Source organism: Rhincodon typus, chromosome 13 (genome assembly GCF_021869965.1).
Source record: "Rhincodon typus isolate 14 chromosome 13, sRhiTyp1.1, whole genome shotgun sequence".
NCBI classification, from domain to species: domain Eukaryota; kingdom Metazoa; phylum Chordata; class Chondrichthyes; order Orectolobiformes; family Rhincodontidae; genus Rhincodon; species Rhincodon typus.
The window spans coordinates 27,651,704-27,667,627 of NC_063344.1; the positions used below are offsets into that span (position 1 = coordinate 27,651,704).

The 15,924-nt window shown below is 36.0% G+C and overlaps 1 protein-coding gene across 7 annotated transcripts in view; it reads right to left on the reverse strand.

Annotated features, from left to right (window-relative positions):
* abcc5 (ATP-binding cassette, sub-family C (CFTR/MRP), member 5) overlaps positions 1-15,924 on the reverse strand; it is a 131,737-nt gene that overhangs the window by 82,058 nt on the left and 33,755 nt on the right. For all 7 annotated transcript variants that reach the window (XM_048604678.1, XM_048604675.1, XM_048604674.1 and 4 more), the window contains 7 exons: positions 13,903-14,136; positions 11,100-11,273; positions 8,534-8,681; positions 6,555-6,703; positions 5,247-5,354; positions 382-729; positions 77-148 (listed from right to left, as the gene is read on the reverse strand). In XM_048604678.1, coding sequence (XP_048460635.1) covers positions 77-148; positions 382-729; positions 5,247-5,354; positions 6,555-6,703; positions 8,534-8,681; positions 11,100-11,273; positions 13,903-14,136 — 1,233 coding nt within the window. The remainder of the gene's footprint in view (positions 1-76; positions 149-381; positions 730-5,246; positions 5,355-6,554; positions 6,704-8,533; positions 8,682-11,099; positions 11,274-13,902; positions 14,137-15,924) is intronic.

Consider the following 15,924-nt stretch of genomic DNA (forward strand, 5'->3'; position numbering starts at 1 on the left):
CACTGACAATCTACCTCAATTTATACTTGTTAATCTGTAAACATTTGCAGTGTATCAAAACTTTAAGATGTATTACCTGTCCCAAAACAGCAGAAACCAAGGATGTTTTGCCAGATCCCACACTGCCACAGATTCCAACCAGCTTCTCCTGCCAGAAATCATATTAACCAACTCTTAGCACTTCAGTTATAGGCATTGTTGGTTATAAACATAGATTTGAAAAACTAATTTTTTTGCATGAAATTAATTTTTACCGTGAATTAATGGCAATATCTTGCAAATTCTGTAACCAAGTTATGCATTAAAAAATAAAATTTATTTAAAATCTAAATTCTCATTTTCTGTAACAATTAAAGCACCTTGGGAATGTTTTTTTCTTACCTTCTGAATACTAAGGTTGATATTGTAAAGAGTTCTCTGAAGTCTGGGATTGGTCAAAGAAGTCCCTTTATTCTCATCAGGGCTGGGTTGTTCATCACTGTCTATTAGCAGACGTCCGTTCTGTTCAGTTAGTGGACCACTTCGCACATTCTGATGTAGTTTCTTTTTCTCTTTCTTCATTTTGGTATTGTGCTCGTCTTTTTTGAGGTTGGGAGTCATCTTGGGTGAAGCCTGAGCACTGGAGTCTGGGCAGTCCCAAGCCAGAGTAGCACTTTTCAGCTCTATGGCGATTTGAGAACATTCTGGCTTTTTTCTTATGATGTGAAACTCTTCCATTAGAAATAAACTCTGAACAGGTTGGAGAGGTGTAAAGTTATGACATCTAGTCAATGGAGGTTAACCCAATGGCATAGGCAGCAATACACAGCAGCAGGCTAAAGAAGCAGCTTCTGAAGATCAAATGGAGCTCATTAGTAGCAACTAGATCCAGGCCCAATTACAGCCTGGCAAGACTAGAACAGACTGAATATAAATAAAAGTAGCAGACCATGCTAATTTTTTTCCATTATCATACTGAGCAACTCACACATAAAATGTATCAGGAACTCTACTCATAAAACAGGAAATTTTGTTTAAAAAAAAGTGAACTATTGTAAATATCTTGACTTTTAATTCCTTTTTGAGTGAACACGCAGAATGTCAGAATTGTGTAATATAACATTTTTCATTTCATATCCAGTGCTAACTCAAAGCGCTCCACCACTCAGAAAGCAAAATTCTTTCTGTTCTACATCATATGTTTTAATAGTGAGAACTGAGAAAACAGCTACTGGCCCACCATCATTACCATTTCTATTTAACACACAAGATATCCTCACAGATATAAAAAAGTGCTGCAGAAACTCAGCAGATCTGACAGTATCTGTAACTTCTTCAGACCAATTCCAAAACATCAACTTTCTCTCTCCCCAGATGCTCTTGGACCCAAGTTTCTCCAGCATTTTCTGTTTGAATTTTGAATCTCCACCATTTGCAGTATCTTGTTTTAATTTTAGATATCCTTGCAGTCTGTATTATCAAGCCACACATTTACAGGTAACAAAATTAATCAAATTCCATCCTTTTTGCATGGCAGTGTAGGATCTTCACTGTTCTGAACATAAAATTTAATAGTGTTTCAAGAAATTTATACTGGCAGTAGACTAAGAGGTATATTCTTATTCAGTCCACCATTAGCAAATCCCAGGTGAGAATAACAAGATGGTCAATATCTTCATTCCCAGATGTCTGTGGACATCAATTATCATTGACAAGCAGAAATGTAAGAAAGGCATTATTTTATTGTTAACTTTTAAAATCATAAGGCAAGGGTCAATAAAAGTGTCAGCCATTGCACACTTCACTTTCATGTACCTGTTGCATGCAAACAGAACCATGAATAGGCTGACTCCTTCAAAACTGAGATGTCACTGACTAATCTTCACAGAGCATTAGCTTCCAGCTAATGACCAACTGTGCAGCATTCAAATACTTCCAAATCACCTTGTTGAAACAAGTATGTCCATTTGCTATCAAGCTTTTCGAATTTACCTACATAATGCTTCAAAAGACAAGAGTGTTGAACTGTACTATGATATTCATAATTCTTACCCTTTAAGTTGACAACTCATGTTGGAATATACTGGTAGTAGCAACCCTCTGGCATTTTGTTGATGTCCTTCTGCTCTGTTTGAAGCTAAATAGCAAGTATGAGCAAGCAACTGGATGACAGGCGAACTTACTCTCAAATATGGTGCTGTCCCTGCTTAAGTGCAAATGATGTACAGTTCCGACAGTTTAAAGGAAGAACACTAAACTGTCCTTTATCAACCTAGGGACAGCAAAATGATCTAAGGCACCACAGAAAAGGCCTACCAACTTGTGGCCAATCGGCTACTGACTTTGATATCATTCTGAGCAGCACTAACTTTAGTATACTTTCTGCTTCAAACCGTTAGAAAAGCTTACTTCATACAATTTTGATTATAAAATTGGCCGAACCTTAGTCACATTTTTAATCACAGATTTACAAACTTGCAAAATGAAATCAGAGACAAAAGTTATTGATCACTCAAAAGTAAAAGACATCCATCCAATATCAAAGGCACTACAAGTCAATCTAATCCATTTATGATTTAAATCTCAAATACAAAATTATCTGTAGACTCATCCAAAAAAAGCACTCTGTAAAATTAATTTATTTTAAATGCAAGGCATTGCAAAGCTTTAACACGTTGACATACAAATGACTCAATATTCTATTGATTACTTAAAACCAAAAAAATGAAAATTTCAGAAGTGCAAAGTACACATCTCAGAGTGCTCTTGCATTTTTGACTTCAGCAAACACACAAGCTTTATTAGACACACAGTTTTAAGCCAAATTTTCCAAATGTAAAACTTCTTGGATGCAGCAAATTTGAAGAAATTTAAAAATTGTTAACCTAAATTACAGTACACTGTCCCACACAAGTCACTGTAATGACTGGCCATCTTGTGTGGGACTGCAAAAAACTGTTGCAGAAACTAATTTTATCATTTGACACATCAGCCACAACGGCTGTTCATCTTCGAATCAGTAGCAGACTGGGAAAACTACTGGCATTGTTAATAGCATACATCAAACAGTACTATTTGTTCTATGTAAATTAAAATATGCCCAAAATCTGTTTCACAGGCTTGAAACTTAGTTATTTATCAAAATTCTTTAATAATGCTCTTCTGCTCACAGTAGACCCTTAGTTTGCAGAATTAAAAGACAAAGTCACTTAACATAGCCACAGGATGTAGCTAAGACTACATGACTGATCAGTTTCAGAAAGCTGAACTATTCAAAATTATGAAATATCAAATAGAAATATAGAAGAAAAGTGGTTTGAATTGCTTTCTTAATTAAAAAGGCTTGTGGTTTCAGGCTCTTTACATTCTAGAAACAGGATAGACATTTTGCTAACACAAAAATGTTGACACTGGTAAATTTTACACTGTTTGAAGCATTTGTAATGCCCTCAATGATAGATTTTAACAATGAAAAGTGAATGAGCCATGAAAGCTATCACCTAAATGAAATTTGAGAAGGCCTGGAGTTGAAGCCAATGTTTGCATTAAGTGGTATCTCTATGTAGCCAAACAGGGTGGGTGTAGCAAAGGCCATATTACCATGTAAAAGACACATGTTTGTTTATTCTATTATTTTGGTATCCTTAAAGAAATTGGAATGCAGTATGTTGGATAATCCAATTGTCCCAATGCTCCAAAATGATCTAAATGACTTTGTAAAGTTTGAAAAACCGAAAGAACTGTGGATGCTGCAAATCAGGAACAAAAACAAAGTTGCTGGAAAAGCTCAGCAGGTCTGGCAGCATCTGCGAAGGAAAAAACAAGAGTTAACATTTCGGGTCAGTTCTGAGGAAGAGTCAACGGACCCAAAACGTTAACTCTGTTTTTCCCTTCACAGATGCTGCCAGACCTGCCGAGCTTTTCCAGCAACTTTGTTTTTGTAAAATTTTAAGCCCAGGTTCTGATCAAGAAACAATTGTTAAAATAGATTTGTTGACAAATTACCCAATTATCAAAAGCTGTACTACCATCTTCCTACACTCAATGTTTCAAATTTATCTTTGACAATAAATTAGAATATTCACTACCACAAAAAAGGCAATTAGTATTGTCTAAGATGTTTTTGATGGTCCTAAACAGAGTCCTCTGCTCACTCTGTAAACTTAACAAACATCAAACAAGTTGAACTTAAAATTTTTCAAGAAAGGTATCGAAAGTAACTTTTTTTAAACACCAAGATTGCCAAGACCATTAAAAAACAAAAAAAAGCATCCTACATCCATATTCGTTTATTACAGAGTAATTTACAGAAAATTGCTGCAGCAAAGCATCCATCTAATACTGGTGCACTAGGATTTCTTTTCTTTCACTGCACTGATTAAGGGGCGGGACAAATTCAACTCATTTGAGAAAATATGATCACAATCTTAAAACAACCATTCAATTGGGGTTCCTTTTTGAGAAGGTCACCTGGTTGCACATTGACTAATGGATATTAACCTACAAATAACAGATTTCTTCAAGTGATTTTAAAATAAAGAAGCTGGATATGTTCCACAAGGAAGTTACCATTTAGGAGTCTCATTAGATTCAACAGGATTGTGTAGCAACATGAAATCCAACACATTAACTCAGAAACAAGGTTTCTAAAAATTGATACAAATGTAACAGGATATGGTAGAGGGTCATTTTTAACTAATTAAATATTGTCTACTTTCTGGAGGCATGAGCTCAAATCAAAATTCCCAGGTGAAATGTTTTGCAAAGACAAAACAGTCAGCCTTTCAAATTGAATTGTAAAATCTTTCAGCAGTTTATTTCCTACTCAGCAGCACAAAATATCTTTCATATTCAACTCAAGTCCACGAACATCTTGAATATCATTTACAGTATTCATCAATAGTCTCATTTTAAGTGACAGTTTCTGTGGAAGACTACTTTCAGATATGACCCACATTACATGCAAGTCAGGCTTAATTCTGAAAGTTTAAAATTCAACTTTAATGTTGAATAAACAATGTTATTACGTGAAAGAGTTACAACGTTTGTTCTAAATTGAGTCTGCCTTATTTAGTCACAGCAACCAATACTCATTTTATTGATTATAGCTTTCATATTTAAATAGCAAAATAATTACTGGTATTCAGTTCTATAGGATCAGTCAAAAGACCAAAATTTTAAAACATGCAAAATATACTTTAAAAGTATCACTTCCCCCATTTGAATTATTTCAAAAGACAGCTTGTTTAAAATCCAAAAATTCTCACCTTGAATCTCTCCACAGCTACAGATGCCTCAGAAAGTGACTTCACAGAGAATGGAGTGACTTTAAGAGAAAATGTCATAGCATTGAAAACTGTCACCACAGTGAATGCCTGGATTAAAAACACAAGATATCAAAAATCTGAAACTTTGAACCACATGCATAACATAAACAAATATTTACATACCAATGCCAGAAAAATACACATATTTGAGTTAAGTTGCCTTCATGTAACCGAAAATAAATCCTAGAGTCCAGACATATCCTCAACCAAGTAAAGCAGAAGTCTCAAATGACTGAGCAAACAATATGCAGATATTTGTGTGAGTTGCTACTAATATGGAACACAGCTATCATGTCTAAATTATTGAAAATATTAACACCCAAATAAAACTCAGCAGAAATAATTGTCATAATCAGTAGTACTACACTGGATAGTTTTTCTGGTACCATTGAACACATTCATAATAGGCTAACTGCAGCCAACCATACCACATGAATTATTATTGTATAGAATCTCAAAACCCATCAGACCATTTAAAAAAGTAAATAGTACCAGGTCGATAATTGCGGGGTGCCAAATAAGCAGCAAGTCATGGAAGTAGGGTGCCAGTGTGCACAGTGACAAGGGGACCAGGTAAGTGAAGGAATATTTAGAGCAACTAGAAGATAATGGATTAAATAACTTGTCAAATCCTGTACTCAAGATTGGATAAATTGGTCCGAAGGGTCTGCTTTCATGCTGTACAACTCTGTGACTCTATCAGCCATAACTGTGCTGAATGTCACAACAGACTCAAATTGCAAAAAAAGTCTACTCTAATTCTATTTCTTATCCAAGTGATGTCATTCCTGATAACAAATAATCCAACACACAGCAAATAAACATATCACTTACAAAATTACTTCAGCCATCTGCAAGGCATTCAATAAAAAATCTGGCAGATGGAGTAAAACTTGTAATATTTTAGCATTGCACTGCACCATGGTATACGTTTTTATCAGCTCCTCCATATTGTCCCAACTCCCCTTCTAAACCTGCTCAAAATATATTTGATATATATTTTATTAAATCTGTGAAGGATTTTATGAAACATTAAACTATCCTTTCCCTTTTCAGAATATGACAGTCCCACATTTTTATATCATTGACAATTTTATAAATTGGCATTTTCTTTTTAATTGTTATTACTCTTTTTCTGCTGCTGCTACTAAATATCATATATCTATGAAATATTGTCTGCTCAAATCCAACAGAAAAGACGACAGAGTTAGGATTCAAACATTCATAATTTTCATCATGCAGACTAACCTCTGCAGCAGTGAGGTCATATCCTAAGAGCATGTGGACAGAAAATGTTACCACACTAGCTATGACTACAACAACTGGAGCAACACCCACTGAGATGCTTTGAAAATATCCAGCATACTCCAAGATTTGTCGTTCCTTTTCTCGTATTTCTAGAAAGGAAACAATAGTTGGAGAATGGTCAGCAAAGTGAAGGTATTTGGATGCAAACATAATTGAGTCACATGAAATATCAATACCTAGAAATATATCAAAATCTTATATTAAAATCTTACAAAGATGGCAATAGAAGAGCCATTTGGCCCATTGTATCCATGTCAGCTTTATGTAAGAAGAAATCAGTTAGTCTCATACCTTAGTGCCTTCCCTGTAGCCCTACAAAATGCTCTGTACTCAAAAGCTTATCCAATTTCTGATCAAAAAAGACAGATTTGCATTTATCTAATATTTTTCACAACCACTGGACGACTCAAAAGGTTTGACAGCAAAGTAAGTATTACAGGAAATTATGGCAGTCAATTTGCACATAGCAAACTTCCACAACCATGTTGCGACCAGATAATCTGTATTTGTGATGTTAAATGAGGGATACGTACCGAAAAATGACACTGGGGATACTTCTCATTCTCTCCTTTGAACAACTGTCATGGTATATTTTTGGTCCGTGGATTAATATCGCCGCCAAAAGATATCACCTGCAATGCTGTAGTACTCCCTCAGTACTACACTAGAGTGTCAACATTGACTTTTCTGCTCAAACCCTGGAATAGTATGTGAACCTGAACCTGAACCTGACACCTAGAGGTGAGACTGCTACAAACAAATACCATGATTGAACCTATTTTCATCATATTCTTAGGCAGTGAATTCCAATCCTGATGACATGCTGCATAAAACATTTTCTCATGTTGCCAATGGTTATTTTGTCATTCAACTATATCAATGTCCTCTGATTCTCGACCCTTAGAGCAGTTTATCTCTAGCTATTTTCATCAATTGTGAAAACAAAATGTCTTTGTTAATACTGCACAAATAATATTGAATTTCAAGATTCTGTTATCACACAGAATGTGAAGAAAAGAGAATGTTTGCTGTGTACCATGCGGAGATCATTTAAAAGGGTAGTTAACACGATACAGGATGTCTTGCGCAAGACCTATTAATACAAAAATTCAAACTAACCATTTAACGACACATAGAACTAGAAATATTGATTTTCGTCATCTGAAATTCAGCCTATATTCATAGGCTGAACAATTAATGTGCAACAGTTCAAGCCTTAAACTTAGCAAAGAGAAGGTTGAGAGGTGCCCTAATCGAGTTCTTTAAAATTATGAAAAGGCTTACTGAAGAAAATTGTTTACACCTGTGGTAAAAGAAAGACCGAAACAAAAGATACAAAATACTCAACAATAGCCCTATTTGAAATTCATGACAAACTTCATTTTACCAAGAGAATGGTTAGAATAGAGATCTTCTCACCACACATACAAGAATATTTGCACAGAGCAGCTGAACAGTAAAGTAGACAACTATAATGGAGAAAGGAGGGTTGGGAAGGCAGGACTAGATGAAGTAGGGTGGGAGTAAGCTCATGTGGAGCAGGAAGTATCCTGTTTCTGTGCTTAAACCAGAAGAAAACACTGGCAGATTTCATCAATCTATCACCTCTGCATAAGTACACCAGAAATCGGAGCAGCAGCAGTTAGACTGCAATCCAGTGGGAATTGCATTTTCAATGCAAGTTCAAGTTCACACTTGCCTTAGGGAGTTGATAGGGATTGCAAGGTAAATGAGTTTTGGTGTGATTCAGCCATGGCTGAACTGAATGTTGTATCAGGCTGATGGAGGCGAATGGCCCACTCTGGCTTCTGAAGATATGCTTTCCTAATTTTTAATGATTAAGTTTATGAAGAGGAGCTACGAGAAAGTGGATCAGTCAGATAAATTGCACTTGAAGTTCTTTAATAAGGTGTACTCACTGAGAATGCTCTGTGAAAATGCCTTCACCCAAGCATACATTTTGATAAATTTTATGGAGGAGATGATTTCATTCATCCTTTGAACACGTTCATCAGTCACAGAAATGCACTTCCTTCTGAAGTATACAGTCAACCGGGACACGAACATCTGTTACAAAATAAAAATAGTTTCAACAGACTTCCAACATTTGCTCCTATAGAAATTTGAAAAAAAGTGTAAATGTTTCCATTTCAGTTCTTTTAAGTTATTGATCCATATTTTGTCATAATAGTTAAGGTGAAACTGAAAGCAACCTTTATATTCTGCACATTAGCACTTAAAAATGGAAATCCAGAAGCTGCTGAGTGATTCTGTGCACATCCACAGGCTACATCATATGACATCCCCAGAGATACCTTTGAAACCACTTCCCCTTTTAGATTTTCATTCAGCTGTTAAAAAATTAAGCTTTGCTAATATTTTCAATGGTGTACTAAGTCATATCTATCACTCAAGAAGCACTCTGTCTCTAAAAAACTGATGCTAAATGATATTCCAAATAGTACATTCTAATATTTTATTTGAATCAGTGTAAAACTTGTAAGAAGTTGAAGGATTATTAATGCACTTTACTTCTTGGTTTACTCTGAGGATTTTTCAATTTGATTGACTGTTTACCCTATTTGATGACAACACTTGTTGGAAACTTGGAGATCTCCTTAACTTAGCACCAGATTCAAATTAACTTTTGGAAAAATGAAATTTGCTTTACTAAGATCACTAGGTCTTTGTCAGGGAGTTTTTTTTTTTCCGAAGTCTGTGATAAGCACTATTGCTTCATCACTGACTGCAAACTCTGGGTCATTATACTTGGTTTAGTAAAAACGGTTGTTCATGAAGGTAGCAATGAAGTCAAAAGGAAAATAAAGCTATGGGCATAACGTAAAGAATCAAGGAGGGAATAAAAGAATGGAATGTTAATCACGAACATTTTGATTCATCTAGATTTTTATTCGATTGTCTTCATTTTCATACTATTTTTCATATCGAATAATTAAACAATATAACCAGTGAAGTAACTACTTGAATGAGATGAATCCATTGTTGATAGAGTAAAACCATCCATGCAAACATATCATGACTGCTGTTAGAGCTTGTTTACAAATGCTGTCCAGACAACCTTCTCTCAGGCCTGGAGACCTGAGATATGATAGAAGGAGCTTTTCCAAAACAGGTCAAGTGTGTGATAGAATACACTCCACTTGCTTGGATGGATGTAGCTCCAACAATATTCAAGGAGTGTGGTGCCATCCAGACAAAGATGCCCACTTGACTGGCACTCCATTCACCACCTACAACATTCGCTCTCTTCACCATCAAGGCAGTGTGACAGCAGTGTGTATTATCTACAAGATGCATTGCAGCAACTTTCCAAACCCTCAACCATTATCACCTGGAGGGGCTAAAGGAGCAGATGCATGGGAATACCACAAACTGCAAGAAAGTCACACACCACCTGGACTTGGAAATAAATGCTATTTCTTCATTGTTGCTGCGTCAACTTCGTCAAAATCCCCTCTTAACAGCTCTATGGATGTTTCTTCGCCCAAGAACTGCAGGAGTTCATGGAGGTAATGCTACAGGGCAATTAGAACTGGGAAATAAATACTAGACTAGTCAGCAACGGCCACGTCCCATGAACAAATAAAACAAAACTTGAAATAAATCATTTTTAAAAAATATATACAGGAAAGGATTATGGGTGCGCCCAAAGCAGAACGCTTCCAGGGGAGGCATTCAAACTATGAAGGATATTCAGGTAAAACACATCAGAAACTCTGCACTATTAGACAGGTTTGGTGGGATGGCAGGGGAAGATAAGAAATGGATTCAAAGAGCAAATAAATGCTGGAGAACATGAGCTCAAGAATAAGCAAGCTTTAAAAGAAAAGTAGCAGGAGATTCTCTGAAGGTCCATAATACCATTTTTACGACTAGCTACTGAATGGGAATCTTAAGAAATTTCAATAGCTTTTGTTTGAAAGTAAATCAGCAGTAATAACTAATAACTGGCAGGAATAAAAGCAGCACCTTCAAGTGTTGAAAACGTTTGAAGTGGAAAAAACAAGGATGCTTGCTATAAACAGGTACACAGAAGATCTTTCCAAGGCATGGTGGGTAGGCAGGGCAGATTTACACAATCCATGATGAAAACTGTGTTGTTAAATGTGGATATCCAAATTACATCACAGTCAATAGTCATGATGCTTAACAGTTATCTCTGTGATCAGTCCTGAAGTATGTACAGGATGTGAATAACTGGAGCTTGAAATTAAAATCAAAGAATACAAACTCTGTGCACTTGCAATGAAAACACTTAATTGAATATGGTTCCAAAATGCACTGCAAAAACAATAGAACTAAAATGTAGCATGTTACAAACAATATTCTGTTAACTAAAATATCCAAACTGCTTCACGTTTAAATCAATTACAACAAAACTTTTATTGCAACACTAAATCTAATATAACATGCCATCACTCAATAGTTAACAACCCTTCAATTTAGGAACAAACCACAACTTACCATAGCTGGGTAAAAAAGTATGAAGACTGCAGAACCAAGAAATGCAGTCGGACCAAGCAATGTGGCATTATAAATCATTCCCAGAACTGCTACAAGAGGCCCTCCTGCAAGCAAACTTCCAACTGCAGCAGCTTCAAACAGTCGCTGTCCATCGCTTGAACAGATATTGATAAGCTGTGGACAGAAAGAAATTCAAAACATTAGATGGGCTCTACAGAGAAGATCATAGATTCTTGAGGTTTCCAAAAAATACTTTTGCTGTCAATTTTTTTTAAAAGGTATCATACACAGATATTTACTCCACTGTTTTCCCCACTGCCTTTGCTCATTTGTTTTTACACTTTTCAGAAGATCATCAGATAATTAATTAAATCAGATAATGAATGATATGTTATTTCCCTGGCAAATTATTCCTTCTGCAACTTAAGTATAAAGTATATCTCGTAAAGACCCAGAGCGCATTTATTGTGTCTTATTCAGGTTAGGATTGGTCCTGAATAAATTATTCAAATCAATTCAACGTTATTTTTAATTTTAGGGCAATGCATAATTGCACTTAAATATTCAAAATGAAATTGTCCAAAATACGTTTTAAAATTATACAAATGATTTGTAACAAAAACAGAAATTGCTGGCGAAGCTCTGCAAGTCTGACAGCATCTGTAGGAAGAAATTTTTATTGCTGTGAGCCTTTCTATTCTATATATACATACAACAATTTTCATTAAGGAAAGCGACTAAGGTATATGCTGATATTCTGAACACATAGCTAAAGCATTTTTAGCTACTTCATCAATGACATCCCTGCATCACAAGGTCAAAAATGGGGAGTTCACTGAAGATTACACAACGTTCAGCACTGTTTGCAGCTCCTCAGATACCGACCATACCCAAAATCAGCAAGTGCATGGCAATATCCAGTTTTGAGCTGATGAGTGACAAACAATGCCCATGTCACATAAGTGCCAGGCAATGGTCATCGCCAACAGACAGAAACTAACCATCATTCCTTTTTATTCAACGGTATCAACCACTCCCCAACTATTAACATCCTGGGAGTTACCACTGACCAAAAACTGAACTGGATTAATTATACAAGTAGAGTGGCTACAGAATAAATCAGAGGCTGGGAATCTTGCAGGGGATCACTCACCTTCCGACTCTCCAAAGCTTTCCATTGTCAATGTGGCACAAGTCAAGAGAGGGTTGGAATACTATCCATTGCCTGGATGAGTGCAATTCCAACAACATTTAAGAAGCATGAAACCAGCCAGGACAAAGCAGCCTGCTTGATTGGCACCACATCGCTACCAAGGCTCACTCCTTTCACTACTAATGCTTGTGTGGCAACAGTGTTGACTACTTACAGGAGGGTACACTGCAGAAATTCACCAAGGCTTCTTAGAAGAACTGTCCAAACCCACAACCACTGCTATCTAGAAGGAAAAGGCAGCAGATATACAGGAACTGTGTGACCACCTTCAAGTTCCCTCTAAGTCACTATGTAGATTTGGAAATATATTGCCATTTTGTCAGCATTGCTGGGTCAAAATCCTGGAACTCCATACCTAAAGGCATAATGGGTCTTTACACTTCAAACAGACTGCAGAAGTTCTAGAAGGGAACTCACCGCCAACTTTTCAAAACCCAGCTAGGTATAGACAAGAGAGATAACAAGGTGTAGAGCTGGATGAACACAGCAAGCCAAGCAGCATCAAAGGAGCAGGAAATCTCACCTTTTGGGCCTAGACCCTTCTTCAGGCAATTCGTGTTAGCTAGCCAGTGATATCCACATCCCGCAAATGAACAGAAAAAAAATTATTCTTCTTGCTAACTCCATAGAGGAAATATAGGAATTGGGGGATTGTCAGGACCAAGTTAACTGCAAACAGAGTCTTGTGATAAATAGTGAGGATGACTGGAAAGATCTGCAAGATTCTGATTACTGGAATTCAGCTTGAACAAGTTGTTTACTTTCTTTATCCAAGGTCATTCATCACACAAGTTACAGAATATACCAAACATATTCAGGCTAGACATGACAACAGCCATGTTGTTGTAAACCTAAGAGCATGGAGTAGCCACAGCATCTCAATCACTACAAAAATTTGTCTTCTGAAAACCCTTGATCATGCAAGACTATCAACAGGAACGATGAGATTCAATTAAGACCGTTTGAAATAAAAAGACTTGTATAGAAATAGGTCATGGAAAGCCAAGCAGAGAAACAGGTGGGTTCTTGAGAAAGCTGATGTTAAGCGGAACTAGCTTTGAACAGTGATATCCGGAAAGTTCGTACTCTCACATTGTAGATGCAGCCTGCTACCACTTGTGTTGCTGTGCTAGACATTTCCTAGCTTAACTTACCATTTTCTTCTTTCTGCAACTCTTGTGCTTACCTACCTCACCTTGAAATTTTACACATTCTAGGCTGGTTGAAAAAAAACTGTTTCACATTTCAATATGTTGCAAGACTACACCTGACCTCCAAATCGCAATTTTATATGTCACCCACTCCCTTACATATCTTTGGCCTTGCTTCCTTTCATCACTGGACACATTCTATTCAGTTCCAGACTACAATTCTTAATCATTTTCAGGTAATGGTTTACTACCCTTCCTGTTCCTTTTCTTGCTCTAGCACATTCATAATGGAGTTCAAGACAATGGCAGCATGTGGAATAATTAAAGATATTGGGCTGTAAAAACCTAAATTTCAGAATTTGAGATCTATTTATTGACCTACATGATACAGGTATGATCATGCATATCTGGTCTAACAAAACATGCAATGTGATCATACCTCACCCAAAGATTTCTCCTTTATGTTCTTAAGTTTTAAAATCTTGTTAAATGCCACAGTCAGGACAGCTCCTCGAAGCCTGGCAGCTGTGCGATAGTTCAGTGCCCAGGTCATTGCCAGTGACCAGGAACGGACTACTTCAGTCAAAAACAATCCAAGACTTAAGAACAAGCCATACTGCAGGTCTGATTCACTCAATGCTGTGTAGTCCAGGAGACGCTTCACAAGAAAAGCCTAGAAAAGGAAAATTCTGGTGTGAATATGAAAAAGTATTGTAATTGTATGCAGATTCTTAAAAAGGATTGAAAATGTGTATAGATATAGAATTTTGCTTTGCTTATTTTACCCATTCTATGACAACATTGTATCAGTGTACCTACAGTTGACTGAAGAATGTAGCAGCAGAGTTTGCAAAACACTCCTGAAAGTAAACAATGGAAGTTTAATCATACCAGAACAGGAAAAATTAGCTGAGATGCTTACATTAGAATTCTGCTTCAAGGTTTTACCTAATTGAAAATACTTACCTCCGATATAAAAATCTACTGCACCGATGCCAACAGTGTGAATATGCAGAAGCATAACTTGGAGAAGAAAGTGGAAACCATAAGAATGGCAACTTTATTACAACATGAATTCAACTCACATTGTGGGGGACAATTTTATTAGACTTACAACTGTTTTCATGGTATATTTAACACAATAAACAACTTTAGTAAAAGCCCACACATAAATACAAAAAGTCTATGCAAAAATTGGATGCGTCAGTTACAGTCAATTACTACACACTGGCCATCGTCAAAAAAGCCAATATTTTATCTGCACAACTACAACTAAGAGTGCTTAAATATGCATAAAACCCCAAACATGAATAATGTACAACTATTTTAACAAAAGTAAATTACTGAGATAATCAGCTCTTAAAAAAAAGGATTTTGTGGAAAAGTGGAAATATCAGGCTATCTACATTACAATATTACACTCGTAATCTGTATTTACATTAACAGTGCGCATGTATGACATTTTTCTCTTTAGGAGGGAGAAATCAGTAAATCCAGTACAGAGCTCACTACAGATTCAGATTCTGAAAAACAGGCAATCAAAACAGAATTTTCTCAAGTTGTGCCACGTCAAGAATTAGATGCATGACAATTTTGAATAAATAAAACACTTTTTGAGAATGTAAAGCCAATTACTTGCAAGGATTGCACATTGTACACAAAATAAAATGTAATATTCATTCAAACACAAATAATTTTAAATATTCTATTTATTCCAACACTTGATTGATAGAGTTATCCCTTATTATGCTGCATGCATTCAATACTTCCAGTCACAGTGAAAAGAGGATTGGGGTGTAGTAGATAAAATGAGTGGATAGAAAGAAGAATAAAAGGAGGCAGAAGTATGGTGCAGATTAATTATTCCTAATAAAGAACAGTACAGTTTGAAGGTATTTTACAGTGGTATGTTTTGTATTAATATGTTCTCCTTTGGAGCAATGAAATAAGTCAAAAGGAATGTATTTTAATTCAAATTAATTTTTTGGCATATATATGCTTTATTTTCTCTCAGAAACTTTTTTAATGATTAATAAGTCCTGCAGATTTAAGGTTTAGCGAGAAAAACTGTTTAAACAATGTTCCTGCTGCTAAAACGTAACATAGTCAATGTCTTCTGCTAAATCATGATGTTTGCAAACAAGAACTGCAGGCAACCACATTTCATCATGTGCACGATTTACTGGGCAGCAACAAACAAGCTTGAAATTGCAACACGCACTAACAATGGTGCTATCGTTCTGAATTCACCTGGAACTATGTTTATTTGTACAAGAATTTACTGGACTAATTTATAATGAATAATAATACATAAGCATATTTTACAAGCTGTATAGTTCCTCATATTTTTAACTAGTAGTACAGCAAAGGCTATGGCAGAAATTAAAAACTGAAGTCCAGTACCTTCAACTGGTTTGTGCAATTAAACGGGATTTGGGCAGGTGATTTCCATATACCTGGA